Here is a 15,464-nt window from a genome sequence, read left to right as displayed (position 1 = left end):
TTTGGAGACCCCCTTTCAAACAATGAGAACATCCACCATGTCCTCATTCCTATCAGAATAATCATACCTTTATTCATCTCTTTGGAGCCTTCCGGCTCTCTAATCTTCCTTTGCCCTCCTATGTGATGCTGCTTCTACCTCTAAATCTTCTGAGTCTAGGAAAGTCTTCTGAATCTGGTTGACATTAACAAAATTCTTTGGAAATTCTGTGTTTTCTACTAGTAACCCTCTATTTTAACTTTTATGTGATTGATAAGATTGTACTATAATTTGATGGATCAATGAATTTGTTTACAATAATTTGATGGATCAATGAATTTGCTTACAATGTAATTTGTCGTTCAGTCATTTCAGTCAAATCCAATTCTTTGTGTCCTCATTTGGAATTTTCTTGACAAAGATTCTAGAGTAGTTTGCTATGTCCTTTTTCAGCTTATTTTATGGATGAGGAAACTGAGGCAGTTAAGTAACTTGCCCAGGGTCACACAGCTAACTAACCATATGAGGCTGGATTTGAACTCAGATCTTCCTTACTCCAAGCCTGGCACTCTCCACAGTATCCCTTACAATGTGATACTTTCTGTTAAATACAGCATTTTTCAAATGAAAAAGAGGAGGTAAAAGAATAGAGAGCAGTATCCCTAGATTCTCTAGATACGCTATAATATGCATTTTCTCATAGAGAATGTTATGCTAGGTCTCATGCTATATACCACAAAAATTTTGTTAGCCTAAAATTGTACCTGTAATAGCACTCTTGGTACTAAGATCCTACTAAATTGTAGTTTTCTGTGGAGAAATGGATTGTAAGTTTCAAACAATAAAATTACAAAGAAATTTTTGAAATCCATCCTATTTGTAAGTTGAAGATTTACTGTAATAGAGGCATTTCTTCATTATTTTGACTTCGATTACAAAGGTAGAGACAATTTCTGTAACCATCCTTCTCAAAGACTGTAAGAATTCATGAACCTCACAAAACTATCACAAATTTACCTGAATATTTCTTCTCTGGATTGAATTTTCCTGTTTCTCGGTTTGTCTTGTCTTTTGTGAACATAATTTTCATGAGAACCCAATTCACATCTCATGAATTGATTCTCCTGGACCTAACACTGGATTCAGAGGAAATAGCATTAACCTGAAAGAACTGAGGCCTGGATTTTGATCCCAGTTCTGCCAGAAGGATACCACCTCACACCACAGGCATGTTATAGAGAATATAAAAAATATACAGTAAGTACTCTGAGTTCTCTGAAAGTCTCTAAGTTATTCCATTAATCACTAATAAATAACAGAAACTAGAGTAATATAGAAAATTTACCCTTGAGTCTCATTAACATCTTTATGCAATAGAAAAAAAAAAACCCTGAAACCACAGAATTCTAAAGTTGTAAGGAACGACATAGAATAATAATATCAGTATCTTAGGGGCGGCTAGGTGGTGCAGTGAGTAAAGCACCGTCCCTGGAGTTGGGAGGACCGGAGTTCGGTTCCGGCCTGAGACACTTAACACCCACACAAAAATACTAGCCGTGTAACCTTGGACAAGTTACTTAACCCCAATTGCCCTCCAAAAAAAGGCAAAAAAAAAACCATATAAACAATAATATCAGTATCCAGAGGATAAATTGGAGCCTAGCTCTAATGGCTAGTGAACTGACTGCCAAATTTTCAATGTGAATATTCACTCCTTGGAGGGCAAATGCTACAAACAAGAACTTGAGTTATTGTTTTATTGATTATCTAGATTTTAAAAAGTAATTAGGAAAAAATGTTAATAATGGAGATCAAACTTTAAAAGGTGACATGGGTACATTTTTTCCTGGAGAGTCAGTTGTTAAACATTAACCAACACACCCCTGTTAATATCTCACATCCACATAGCTCTGCAAAGCACTTGATTTAGTTCTTCTCATCCAGCACAAAACTTCCTTCTGTGCAGTCACTGACAGGTGGTCATCCAGTCTCTGCTTGAACTATTACTGTGACAGGTAGTTGCTACCTCAAAGTGTAGCCCATTCCATTGCTGGACTGTTCTAATTCTTAGAAATACTTTCTCTAAATAATGTCAAAATCTGACTTTATGTAGGATTCACAAAAATCAACAAAACAACTAATTTGAAAACTATGTATGCCCCTCAATTATATTTTTTTAAAGCGAGAGAAGACAAAGTCAACTGCAACTACAAATCACTTTATTTATCTGTAATTGATCACTTAACCTTGGTCTACCTTATTTCCTTATCTGTAAAATGGGGATAAAAATAGCACCTATCTCCCAGGGTTGTTGTGACAATAAAATGAGATAATATTTGTAAAGCACTTTTGCAAACTTTAAAAAGCTATATAAATGACAGCAATTATTGAGTCTGAAAGGGAAACATAGCAAGCACATTTTTTCCTTGTTTGATTATTTTTTGGCTCTATTTTGCCAAAACATATAATAAATATATTGTTTTATGTGTGATCTTATTCCTAACTTCCCACTATTTTATTTGATGATTTACTTTGTTAATGTTTACATTTTCAAATATTGGTTTTTGTTGTTTATTTGTGATAATTTGCTTTAGTTGGTGGTGTTTTTTATTTTTTTAATGTAATGAGAAAACAGATGCTAAAGAGTTATATGAAAAAAATAAATTCAAAAAGAGTCATATGACTGAATTCAACTATTGTTTCTTAATGTACATAGAAAACAAAACTTAAATATTATTTCTGTTTCCTTTTCAAGGTATGTGAGAGAAGAATTCAAAACGGCCAGGATTGTCGCCTCATGCGTTGTGCAAAATGTCATGATTATTTGAATGCTAATCAGACAAACTTCTGGGCACCTACTCAGGGGAGAAGCAAACCCTTAGAGAAAACCACCATCCTCAGGTTATTATCCCTTATTGTTAAGGCTTCCAAGGAAACAACAATACATCGTTTACAAACAGTGCTGTGTGTACACATAAAAGACAACCAGGGTTAAAAAGATCAAAGTGGAGACAGAAAAGAAAGGGTGAGGGGGCAAGACGAGCAAAATTTATTCAAAATAATAATGAATTTGGGAGACTTTTAAAATTCCTAACAAATTTTAAAAACATTCAAAGAACTTAATCATGACATTTAATCTTTCTTCTTTCTCATTAGTATTGTACTCTTGGGGCTTAGGAAATCTCTCAGGACCAGAAATGTGATGAGAGACAGATGAGTAGATTGAGATAGAGAATTTTCTCTTCTTGGTTCGCCAATTCTAACAGCTTTCATAAACATTTTGTAAAGGATGGTATCTATAGAAATTTTTGGCCTGGAGTGGGGGAAGGAGAAGAGGGAGGGAGGGAGGAAATATAACCGTTCAAAACTGGGAGAAAAAAAGGCTTCTACTAACAAAGGAAAATTTTTTTAAAGTGTCTTCACCCAATTCAACAATTCAGTTCGACAACAATTTGTCAGATGCCTACTGGGTGCAAGGTATTGTAGTAGGACCTTCTAAGGACACAATCAATTACACTGTGTTTTCCTCCCACCAAAATGCAAAAACAAACACACACTTTCAAAAGTTGAAACTCATTTTTACAGCTGAAAGGAATTTCTAATACACATTTCTATCTGGATGTCCCACTGGCATATTTAAGACCATACTCGTTTTTTCCTCTTAAACTTTCCCCACCTCTCATCCCTGTGTGTGTGGTTGCCATCGCCACCCTCCAGTTCATTGAGGTGCAAGATTTCAGAATCATCCTTGGTTTTCCATCTTTTTTACTTCTCCCCACATTCAATCAGTTACAAAGTCCTGTGTATTTACCTTGACTATATCTAGCATCCATCCCCTACTTTCTAATCCACAGTGCCACAACTCTAATTCAGGCATTCGTCACCTTTTGCTTGGTCCAATTATAATAACCTCTTGTGTTTTCTTGCCTCTGGTCCCTCCCGTCTCTAATCCATTCCCCAAATAGCTGCCTAAATAATCTTCCTAAGGCACAGGCCTGAATATGTCACTTCATTGTTCAAAAGCCTTTGAACCTTCTTATAGCACCTAGGATAAAAAAACAACTCTTATATCTGACATTTAAAGCCCTCCACAATCTTTCTGAAACCTTACTTCCCAGCCTTATTTTACATAAGCCACATTTCATTCAATCTACATTACAGTCTAGACTATTAGTTGCTCAGTAAATTTGATGAAAACATTATCTCATTTTATCCTCACAACTACTCTTCAAGGTAAATGCTATTCTTACCCTCATTTTACAGGTGAGGAAACTGAGTCCCAAAGAGGTTAAGTGACTTGCCCAAGGTCATAAAACTAAAAGGTGTTTGAAGTAGGGTTCCAGTTCAGGTTTCCTGACTTCAGGTCCATTGTTAAATACTCTCTGTGATGCTGGCTTTGTGCATTCATAGAGATTACCCTTCCTCCATGCTTAAAGTGTGATCTATCCTGATCTCTGCCTTTCAGAATCTTCATCCGCATTCTGGATCACACTTATCTGCATATTTGCCTTACACATACATACCACACACATATATACCATGAGTATGTAAGCTTCTTAAGGGTAGGGACGATTTCATTTTTGTTCTTGTACTCCAGAATCCAGCATTGCTGTGTACATACTTGGTATGAGATTAAAGTTTACTGAATTTAATTCATTAGCATTCTAGCCAAAAGGGTGTGAGGAGTGAGATAGAGAGGGTCAACAGTGAGAAACTGTCACTAGGCTTAGCTCTTTCTTACCTCCTAAAATCAAAATATATGCCAAATAATGCAATAAAAAACAACAACAAGAGAAAGGGAAACATACAGAATTGACACTCCTGATAATAATTGTAAAGTGCTTATAAGGCACAGTGCCCGGCACATAGTAAGCATTACATAAATGCTAGATTGTAGTAGTGGTGGGGGTGGGGGTGGCGGTGGTGGTGGTGGTGATGGTGGTGGTGGTGGTGGTGGTGGTGGTGGGGGTGGGGGGGGTGGGGGTGGGGGGGGGTGGTGGGGGGGGGGGTGGTGGTGGGGGGGGGGGGGGGGGGTGGGGGTACTTTCCATGCAGAATTAAGCAATAGCTCCCATGGCCCAAATTCTTCATGGTACATCAATGTCATACATCAGCTTTCAGAGACTCCATTTAATGGCATCCCAACAAGACTCCATCCTTATCACCTTAATGAACTGAGCTTGAATTCTACTAGATAGAGGTTTTTTTTTAAACAAAACTTTATTGGTAATAGTTTTCAAATATGTTTACAACAAAGCACACCGTTAAAGAGGAAGACATTTCCCTGAAACAAATTTCTTCAAATCACCCAGGTTTAAACTCTGAGGTACCTCACCCCCACCCCTACCCCAGACCTATGAACTCCTTCAGGGATGGGGGAAAATTGAGAGAGGGACAAAAAAGAGAGAAAGGGGGGGAGAGAAGTGGGCTACTCTACCCCCAGCTACTTCCTAGAGAGAAGGGGGAGGGTGGATTATAATAATTCAGATGCCTCACAAGGGGTCAGTGGGAGGAGTGATAGGTAGCTGTCAGACATGGAGGGTGCTTCTAGGGATTGGGGATGGTGGTGAGGTTATCAGGTGAATAAAAATTGGCATTCCCATGGCAAAAGGAAGATCTCTACCTTGAAGCTGTGGCACTGTTTCCTTTCTCCCTGTTCCCCCCCCACCCCCTTTTTCCCTCCCAGGGTGGGCTACATCCTCCAACTTGCTTTTAGGGAGTGACACTCCCAGACAGAATGGGAAGTTAGTGGCTGTGCATTAAAATTCTGTAGGTAAGAATGGCTAAAATGAAGGAGGTGTGCCCCAGGGATATCTGGGAGGCCTCTTTGGCAGGGATCACAAGCCAGGCTGCCTGGGTGGGTTGGGAAATGTTTCTTTTCTGGTACCCTATAATATCCCTCTAAGCAAAACTGGGGAGTAGGGAAGATGTGGAGGTTAAGAGAGCTGATCATGAGGAAGGGAGATCACTGGGAGGGGGGGGGGGGGGGAGTTGCTGAAAGAGATCAGGGCTCTTTCAAACTTGGCAGGATACCCTTCAAGGGGATCTCACAATTGTTCCCACAACTCCTTGGTTGAGATCAGCAGCAAAAAATCCCCATCCCCAAGTCACAGACCCAGCTCAAAACCATCAGCTAAGATCCTAGAAGTTAAAAGCTCCATAGCCTTTGACCTAGGCGGATATAGACACACTAAAATGTATTTGGGACAGCTAGGGAAGGTGGGAAAGAGTTAGGACAGAAGGCAAACATAACAAATAATATTTTTTAAAAATTTTAAATATAAAGAGCCACGAAAATTTTACTAAAACATCTTCCCAGGCAGGATCTCTCCTTGTGGGGAACTGGTTTGTCTGTCCTTTCACCCCTAGATAAGGTTCTGAAGTTCCAGGGAGAGGCCAGGAAAAGGACATATGATGGGCAATTGTGGTAGTCTTGGGAATTGGAGGTTTTCCAACTTGGGATCCCCTGGCTCCCCTGCCCCAACTTCCCAGCACCAGGGGAATCAATAAGGAGCTATAAAAACAGAAGCCTGGCTCTAGGTGCTATTATCCCACTCTGGGTGGGGGGCTGAGGTGGAAAGAAACTGGATCTCTGGTGGTGTTAGGAGGGGAAAGTTCAGGTCTGTTTGGGCTGAAAAACTGATATGTAACTTCCATGGAGTTAGGCAAAGAGCAGAGGGAATCCAGCCATGGGTCTACCAGCTGGAGTGAGACAGTGAGGAAAAAACCAGTGGGGGTTAGGGGTGGGAGGGAAGGGGAGGGGGGCCATCTGATATTTGAATCTCCCTTTCCCCACCCTGCAAACATCTCTGCTTTCCGATCTCCCTAGGGAAGAAATAATATGCAAGGAACTCTGGGTCCCTCAGGCTGTTCAATCCACCCCTCCCACCCCCAGCCCCAAAAGAAAACCACCAGGACCCAGGGACACCATTAGAAATCAGCAAACTCCTTGACAAACTTCTCGTGGACGGAGATCCGGAGCTCCTCCTCCTCATAATCATCAAAATTACTTGTGTCACCCGGGCCTTCGCACTTTGGTATAAAGGGAGCTTCCACCCTCTTATAGTAGATGGCGACCCAGTCGGTGGTGGCGAACCATTTGTGGTACTTGATGTCACTGACACCATTCTTGAGGTTCCCATAGCGTTTGGTGAGGTCCACTTGGAGCAGATTCCAAACCAGGTCCCTTAAGTCGGGGCTGAAGTGAGAAGGGAATCGAAACTTCCCAGAGACAATCTTTTCATATACTTGGATAGGGTGGTCAGCAAAGAAGGGAGGGTAGCCTGCTGCCATCTCAAAGATCAGGACACCTAGGGCCCACCAGTCCACAGCTTTGTTGTAGCCCTTGCTAAGGATGATCTCAGGAGCCAGGTACTCGCAAGTCCCACATAAGGTCCAGGTTCGGCCTTTCACACGCTTGGCAAAACCAAAATCTGTCACTTGGACATAGCCCTGTTGGTCAATGAGAAGGTTCTCGGGCTTCAGGTCTCGGTGGATCAGGTCCAGTGAGTGAAGATATTCGAAGGTCAGGACAACCTGAGCCGCATAGAAGCGAGCATGGGGCTCTCTGAACTTTCCGTGCCGCCGGAGGTGGGAGAACATTTCCCCACCTGGGACATACTCCATCACCAAGTACAGGTTTGTGTTGTCCTGGAAGAAATATTCCAGTCGGACGAGGAATGGGAAGTTGACGGCCTGCAGGATGCGCTTCTCATTCTTGGTGTGCTCGATCTGTTTCATCTTTACCACCTTCTGTTTATCAAGGACTTTCATGGCAAAGTAATTCCCAGATTCCTTGTGCTTCACAAGGATCACTCGACCAAAGGCACCAGTGCCTAGAGTCTTGATTCTGTCAAACTGATCCAGCTGGACTGTGATTTTCGGAGGTGGATTTTCCCATTTCTTGAGGAATTCTTCTTTGGCTTTAGCTAGAAACTCTTTCGCGTTCTCCAGCTCGCTGTCCTTCTTGGTGGAGACCAAATCCCCCATCTCCTCCGCGCTGGCACCGGCTCCGGACGGGTCCCCTCCCCACCCCCTGCCCCAGGCGACGGCGGCGGCTGCGGCCGCAGCGGTCGCGGTCGCGGGCTCAGCTGGCTCCCGTTTCCCCCCCCCCCCCCCACGCCCCCCCGCCGGCTCTCAGCTCCCGGCTCCCGCGTGTCCCTCGAGCTCGGTAGGGGAAGCAGAACCCGAGTCTGTGGCTACCCGAGACGCCCCTAGATCGAGGTTTTGATACAGATTCAAATGTGGTAACTGTGGAAGCAGGTGAGATCTAGTTATCTTGGGATCATCAAAAAAAAAAAAAAACCATCAAAAATAGTTAAGTAGGAAATGGGTTTCCAGAATGGATGGAAGATTGAGAGTAAGTCTAGATAAGGTGGTATCTTTGTGTCTACTTTCAACAGAAAGTCAGCCTGGAGTAGGGTCACAGAATTCATACAACACTAGTGGTCTAAACAGAATCTGAAGTCATTTTCTTCATGACCCTTTCTGGAGTTTTCTTGGCAAAGATAATAGAGTGGTTTGCTATTTCCTTCTCCAACTCGTTTTACAGATGAGGAAATTGAGGCAAACATGGTTAAGGGACTTTCCAAGGGTCACGCAGCTATTGTGTCTGAGGTTGGATTCAAACTCAGGTCTTTCTGACTCTAACCCTGGTGATCTCTTCACTGTGCCACCTACCTGCCCCAGAATAAGTAGCTACAAATGGAGGAGGGGCTTAGCTGGGGTTAGACCGATTTCCACACTTCCTAGTTCAGAAGGAAAGGGCATTTATTATGAAGGTGGATAACAGGAAGGATACTACAGAAAAACCAGCAGAGTTTAACAAAAACTGACTAAGGAGGGGAAATGAGCAAACAATATGAAAAGAAAGTCAATAAAATGAATAACTGCTTCAGAATAAAAGAAATGAAGTTGCAAATCTTCAAGGAAAAGTAAAATATTATAAGAAATTCTATTAGACACCCAAAATGTTAATAAAACATTGTGCAAGAATCTCCAGAATAGTTCAAAAGAATAATTTAATAACTACAAGGAAAAATAAGGATGAAAATTAGGGCAGAAATTAAGTTGTAAATTTGAGCTCTCAAGAAAGAAACCAATAAAACAAATAAAAGAATAGAAAACTTAGTACAAACAAAAGAGAAACTTCCTAAAGTGGTAGATTATCTGCAAAAACAAAAACAAGAGACTTGGAATTCAAAAATACAGAAGCAGAAGATTAATTAAAGAAAATCAAAAGATATCACAATTGTAAGAGTACATGAGGTCTCTATTAAACTTGATGATAGGATGAGAGGAAATAATCTTCCAGGAAAAAAAAATTATGAAAAATAAATCCTGAAAAATATATTTCAGCAAATCATCTAGGAAAATTTCTCTGAAGTATCACAAGCAAGGAACAAATAATAGGTTGAAAGAATACACAAAACACCAACAGAAATAAATTCCAAGGTTAAATAATCAAGAAATGTTATGGTCAAACTCCAACATATAGAGAATATCAAAGGTAGCCAAGAGAAAGTGTTTTGGGTTTTTTGGTTTTGGTTTGGTTTGGTTTGGTTTGGGTTTTTTGGCATATCAGGGGGGTCTTTATATTCCATTACTATCACATAGGGAAAATCAATCAGAATAGTGTAGAACTCCTCATCACTTTCAAAAATCAAAGAAAAATTACCCTGATGATATTCTAAAAAGACCCAAAATAACACATCCAGAAAAGCTTAGTTCAATTATAAATTGAACAAAAGATAAATTTTCAGCAAAGGAGAAGAATTCAAGTCGTTCCTTCAAAATAATCCAAAAGTGTCATTTGACATGTAAATTCATCAAACAAACAAACAAAAAAAAATAAGAGGTAAATAGTTTCAATTAGAAAAAAAAATACTAAGCAATAAAATAAGTATTTTCACCATATAGAGTTAGCCAAGGTATGAATCAGTATCTTCAAGCATTTCCCGTTGCTTTCCTCTCATCTGAGTTTGGCCAAATTTTCCCTAAAAAGATGCTTTTTTTAAAAAGAATATATTCAAGACCTGTCTGTCCAGGAAGTGGGGCAAGACTCAATCTGTACCTACCCTGATGTAGAATCCAAATTTCTGGTTACATTGACTTTACTTCCAGTTCCCCAAAGCACATAAAAAGGCCCACCCACCTAGGGTAAAAACCTTAAAGACTTGATGACCACATAAGTCACCATACCCTGCAGACCAGACATATTTCCATATGTAGAAGGGAGAGGCTGAGTCCACCAAAGCTAAGTACTATAGTAACCTCTTTGAATATCTTTATCCTGTTAGGGACTCTGAAATACTCCCTGCTTTGTGTAATGTCTCTTTCTGGACAAGTAGAAAGATATTGGTGGGAGAGAGTGATGAGGAAGTGAGGATGCAGGAAGAAGAAAGGAAAGGAAATCCTCTCTACTAACCATTGAATGATCTGTGTGTACTTCAGGGTACTTGCTGGTCAAACACCAACACAAAGCTAGGGCTGTGGGTTGTTTGTTTGCTTTCTTCTTTTTAAAAATTTTTCACATTAAGGGACATCAAGAGAACAAAAAGAAAGCATCAATGGGCAAAGCAAACTAAGGAGCCATTTCTAGTACTAATCTAACAACTTTCCAAAAACTAAAAGTGAACAACCACAGACTTTGCAAACCACATTAACTATTCCTGTAGTTTCTGTAGACCTAAGGGGCCAAAACTTCGGGAAAGGAAAAGATAGAAGAATTGAAAGAATGTTTCTGAGTTAGGAAAATCAGTAAATAAACACTTTGGGAGGAGGAAAGAGAGGAGCATCTCTTGCAAAAGAGAAACTATAAATGAATGTCATTTAAATTGGAAGAGTAGAAAAGGTTTAAAAATAGGAATTGATAAGAATTTTTAAGGAAATAATAGGAAAAATAAATGTTCTTTAAAGAAGATACCAGTGAGACAGTTTACCTCTGCAGTTATTTCCCAGTTCTATGGAACTCATCAATTTTTCTCCCATTCAGTGGAAGGGTTCAGAATTATCTCTCTATTCTATAAAGATTTCATAGTTGGTCCTAATCAATTTGCAGAATTATATGTCACTATAGTAGCTATTATCTATTAATTTGCAGGATAACTGCATGTAAATATTATACCTATATTACTAAAATATATATGTGTGTATGTGTGTTATGTGTCTGTGTACACACACTGTAGTACATGTATTTGTATAGCAAACTCTCTGGGAACTACTCTCTGCAACTTGAACTTTTATCAGCCGGTTTAGTCCCACAGATGTAAGTTGCTCAAATTCAAAGGCACCCTTAGGTCCAAACTCCTAAAACTATAACTCATGAGCTTCTACCTACAAATTTACCTTTAATAATCACCCAGTAGGTACAATTAGCTCAAAGAAAAAACATTCTCTAAAATTATATATGTGTATGTAGTTGTATATGTACATATACACATATACACACACATACACATACATATACATCACTAACTATAAAACCTTTTCTTCTATTAGCCTGGAGTATATTTTCTTTAATAAATACATATAGTGCCCATGGGAAAAATGGTACAAACTCATGTAGGGTACACCCATGGCCATGAAACTCATCCCTCCAGTACTGCAGGATACCACCTGTCCTTTCTCTTCTAATAGAGTCCTCATGCTGCTTCCCTCTAGCGCCAGCATTTCTGCTAGGCAGGATACTCTGCTGGGCCTACTGGGTCTACTCCTCTCCTCAGCTCAATTCTCAACTGCTAAGATCAGTGATATGTTGAAACCATAGTAAGCTCCCTTTCCTGATGATGTCAGAGTTCTAGGTCCTTGAATCTGTTTCCTACCTTGAATGCTGCCCCTCTATGTCTATCTAGGAAATTTGTGTTTTTATTCCCTGCCTGGTACTATTTCACTCTCTGAACTGCTTAACTTGATGCAGTGTCTCTTCCTAGACAAGAAGACACGTTGCGTGGGAAGAAGTGTGCTGTGGATAGGTAGAGGGGATAAAAGGAAATCCTTTTACTACCAAGCAGCCATCACCAAGGTAACATTCCATACAGCTGTACCCTGCCACAAACTCCTCCTACTAAGACTAGTGGGTTTGTTGTTGTTCAGTCATTTCAGGTGTATCCAACTCTTTGTAATGGAGTCTTCTTGGCAAAGATACTGGAGTGGTTTCCTACCTCCTTCTCAGCTCATTTTACAGATGAGGAGACTGAGGCAAATAGAGTTAAGTGACTTGTCCAGGGTCACATCACTAGGAAGTCTCTGAGGTCAGATTTTAACTCAGGAGGATGAGTCTTCCTATCTCCACGCCCTGCACTCTATCCATTGCATCACCCAGCTGCTCACTAAAAGACTTAGCTTTCTAAAAACCAGAAGAAGAATGGTCAATTGTCATCTATTCAATGATCAGTTGTCCTAATTCTATCAAGGAAACTTTTCCCCACTTAATAAAGGGAAAATAGGGCATAAAGATGTCTTTGAATTTTGCTTGTGCATTCATATATTGTTATTTAATTTCTACAATGCTATCAACTAGAGGGAAGGAGGCCCAAATCCTTTCTACCACTATATATATGAACAAAGACATGATTTATTATTGTTGCAAACCCTTCTGACCCTCTAAATACCTCTGCAATCATTCCCCCTCTTTATTAGTTTACTAAGTATGGGGTACTGAGAGAACCTCATACTAATCTCTTTCCCCAAAACCCTTTCTGACCCACGCCCACAAAAATATAACTGATCCTGACCTTAATCAGCAATATTCTCATTCATCCTGTTTCTCCTCAATTAATTTGTTTTACAGAAAGAATGCATCCAGTGGATCCTATAATCTGAAATTATCTTTCAAGTACCTGCTTGGTTCCATTAAATAATCTGAAAGAAGTAGAAAACTGAAGAACATCTTTTTTTTTTAGTTGTAGGGCAAAGCTGTGATTTCATTGACCTGTACATTCCCTTGTGAAGAAACTCCATCCACCAAAATATATCAGCAACTGTTCTGCAACTTTATAAGTTGCCTGGGGTATTGAGTAACTGGGGCAAGTATATGGTACAGTAGGTGGAGTGCTGGGTCTGAAGTCAGGAAGACTCAACTTCCTGAGTTCAAGTCCAGCCTCAAACACTTACTAGCCCCATGACCCTGGGCAAGTCATTTAATCCTGTTTGCCTCAGTTTCCTCATCTGTAAAATGAGATGGAGAAGGAATGACAAGCCACTCCACTAGCTTTGCCAGGAATACCCCAAATGGGGTCACAAAGAGGCAGACTTAATTGAAAAATACCGGAAAATGAGTTAACAACAAATTGAATTACTTCTCCAGAGTCACACAGACAATAAATATAATAGGTGGGACTTTTCGCACAAGTGACTATGCTAGACCCTGAGATTGCAAAAGCGGATGCAACACAGGTCCTGCTCCTAAAGAGGTGACAACATTGTGGATGACTAGATTAAAGACCAAGTAAATATGAGCAAGTAATTTTCTAAGAAAGAAATCCAAGCTATCAACAATCACATAAAAAAGCTCTAAATTACTAATAGTTATGCAAATTAAAACAATTCTAAGGCTCCACCAAACACCCATCATATTTGGCGAAAGTGACAAAAAAGTAAAATGACAAATGTTGAAGGTATTGTGGGAAAATAGTTACACTAAATCACTCTTGGTAGAGTTGTGGAATGATCCATCCATTCTGGAAAGCAATTGAAAACTACAGCCAAAAAAAAATCATTAAACTGCATAGCCTTTGATCCTAGGCCAAAGAAAATTTTTAAAGGGGGAGGGGGAGGGGAAGGGAAAGACCCAAACATACAAAAATATTCATAGTAGTTCTTTTTTTTTAGAAGCAAAAAAAACCTGGAAACTAAGGGAGTATTCAACAATTGGGGAGTGGCTAAACAAATTATGCCAAATGAATGAAATGGAACATTATTTCACTGTAATAAATAATGAAATGGGCAATTCAGAAGAAATTAAGATAACCTCTATAACTGATAAAGAATGAAGTAAATAAAATTAGGAGAATAATTCATATAATGAAAACAACATTAAAAAGAAAAACTGTTTTGAAAAAATAGAACTCTGATTAATGCTATGACAAACCATGATTTCAGAGGACCCCAAAATGAAGTTCACCACCCATCTCCTGCCAGATAGATGATGGACTCAAAATGGAGAATATGACTTATATGGACATAGCCAATGCAGGAATTTGTTTTGTTTGATTCTGCATATTTGTTATGATGTTGAGGGAAGTGGGAAGGAGAGAAAATAGGTATCTTTTAATTGGGAAAAATAATTAAATTAAAAACTAATAAATGAGTTAAAGATGAGCTAAAAATTGCTAAGAAATATAGGAAAGTTAGGAAAGTGCAAAGAAGAGAGTTCTAGGAAAAGTGCTATAATTAATTTGAAGAGGGAGAAATTTCATTTTCATTTGAAGTAGGCATACAAATAGTCCTAAAAACACTAACCATAACATAATAATGAAAAATCATCTTTGCTTTTTAAAAATGCAGTCATCCCCAAATGCTATCATTCCTAGAAGAGGCCAAACAGGAAACTAACACAGCATTCCTTGCCCCAGCATGGTTGATCCCCAGTGACTCTAACAAAGACACTCCTGAATTACCTTATGAATAGCCCAGAGAAAATGGAAAGGGAAGAAATGCCTAAACTTTAGGAGACAGAAATCAAACCATATGCAAGCAGAGTCTGGGCAGTGAAATATGAGACATATGGGGCCTGTGCGGGTTGCTGAGCTATGCAGGGCATTGCATGGCCGCTAATGTTTAACCAGATGAAGTCAATGTGAAACAATCCTGCTCTAACTTTGGGATATTAACAAATCTCTCCCTTCTCCCCTTCTCCTAAGCAAAATTCTTAAGGTAGTTTGTCCGCATTCTCCAGCAGAATTTTGGGAGTTACAGAGTCCTCTAAAACATAAATAGGATGGTCTACTTATGACCAGCATACCTCCCATCTCCAACCCCCTCTCCTCAGTATAAGTGGAAGAAAAAAAAAAACAGGAGAACCAGAATGACATACAGAGTGTCTCCTGTTCAGTCTCCAGGCTTTCGTTTTCAAATTCTTACATATTTGCACTAAAGCCCTTGTAGCTAAGAAGATTTCCCACCCCCATCCTCAACCCCATTCCATTCCCCTGGAAAATTCAGAGTTCCCATTGCACTCAGAAGTTTCTATCCAAACAAAAAGAGAAGCTCCTGCCTCTCCCTAGGAGATGGAATTCAGAACATGGAAAACTTTGTTCCCTACCTTCAGTCCTCTCCCATGGAAAACAAAACAGCTACAGAACTTCCTTTGGAGTTGTGGTAAAAGGCACCCTGGGGAAAGGCAGTTCACTCTTACAGGGCTTGCCTCCGGGGTGGTTAGACTCATACTGATGAGGCCAGCCCCATCCACCCTCCCACCAGAGTGGGAGGGCACTGACCAAAACCCAGTATCAAGACAAGCTATTTTTAAGTTTGTTTCTGTTTGAA

The 15,464-nt window shown here is 39.8% G+C and overlaps 1 protein-coding gene and 1 pseudogene across 2 annotated transcripts in view; both read right to left on the bottom strand.

Moving 5' to 3' along the window:
• The window catches only part of DZIP1L (DAZ interacting zinc finger protein 1 like), a 72,755-nt gene extending 57,291 nt beyond the window's left edge, over window positions 1-15,464 (bottom strand). Inside the window, exon 1 of one of the 2 annotated variants that reach the window (XM_069063904.1) lies at window positions 15,241-15,464. In XM_069063904.1, coding sequence (XP_068920005.1) covers window positions 15,241-15,363 — 123 coding nt within the window. In that variant the 5' untranslated portion in view covers window positions 15,364-15,464. The remainder of the gene's footprint in view (window positions 1-15,240) is intronic. The other variant, XM_069063905.1, reaches the window with a different exon arrangement.
• LOC138142843 (cAMP-dependent protein kinase catalytic subunit alpha pseudogene) lies at window positions 6,870-7,967 on the bottom strand (annotated as a pseudogene).

The sequence above is a fragment of the Petaurus breviceps genome, unplaced genomic scaffold (genome assembly GCF_028583685.1).
Source record: "Petaurus breviceps papuanus isolate PSGF00001 unplaced genomic scaffold, PetGlider_PUasm1.0 90604, whole genome shotgun sequence".
Lineage (NCBI taxonomy): Eukaryota > Metazoa > Chordata > Mammalia > Diprotodontia > Petauridae > Petaurus > Petaurus breviceps.
The sequence above is the reverse complement of the archived record's forward strand: the minus strand, read 5'-3'. Positions and strand labels throughout refer to the sequence as shown.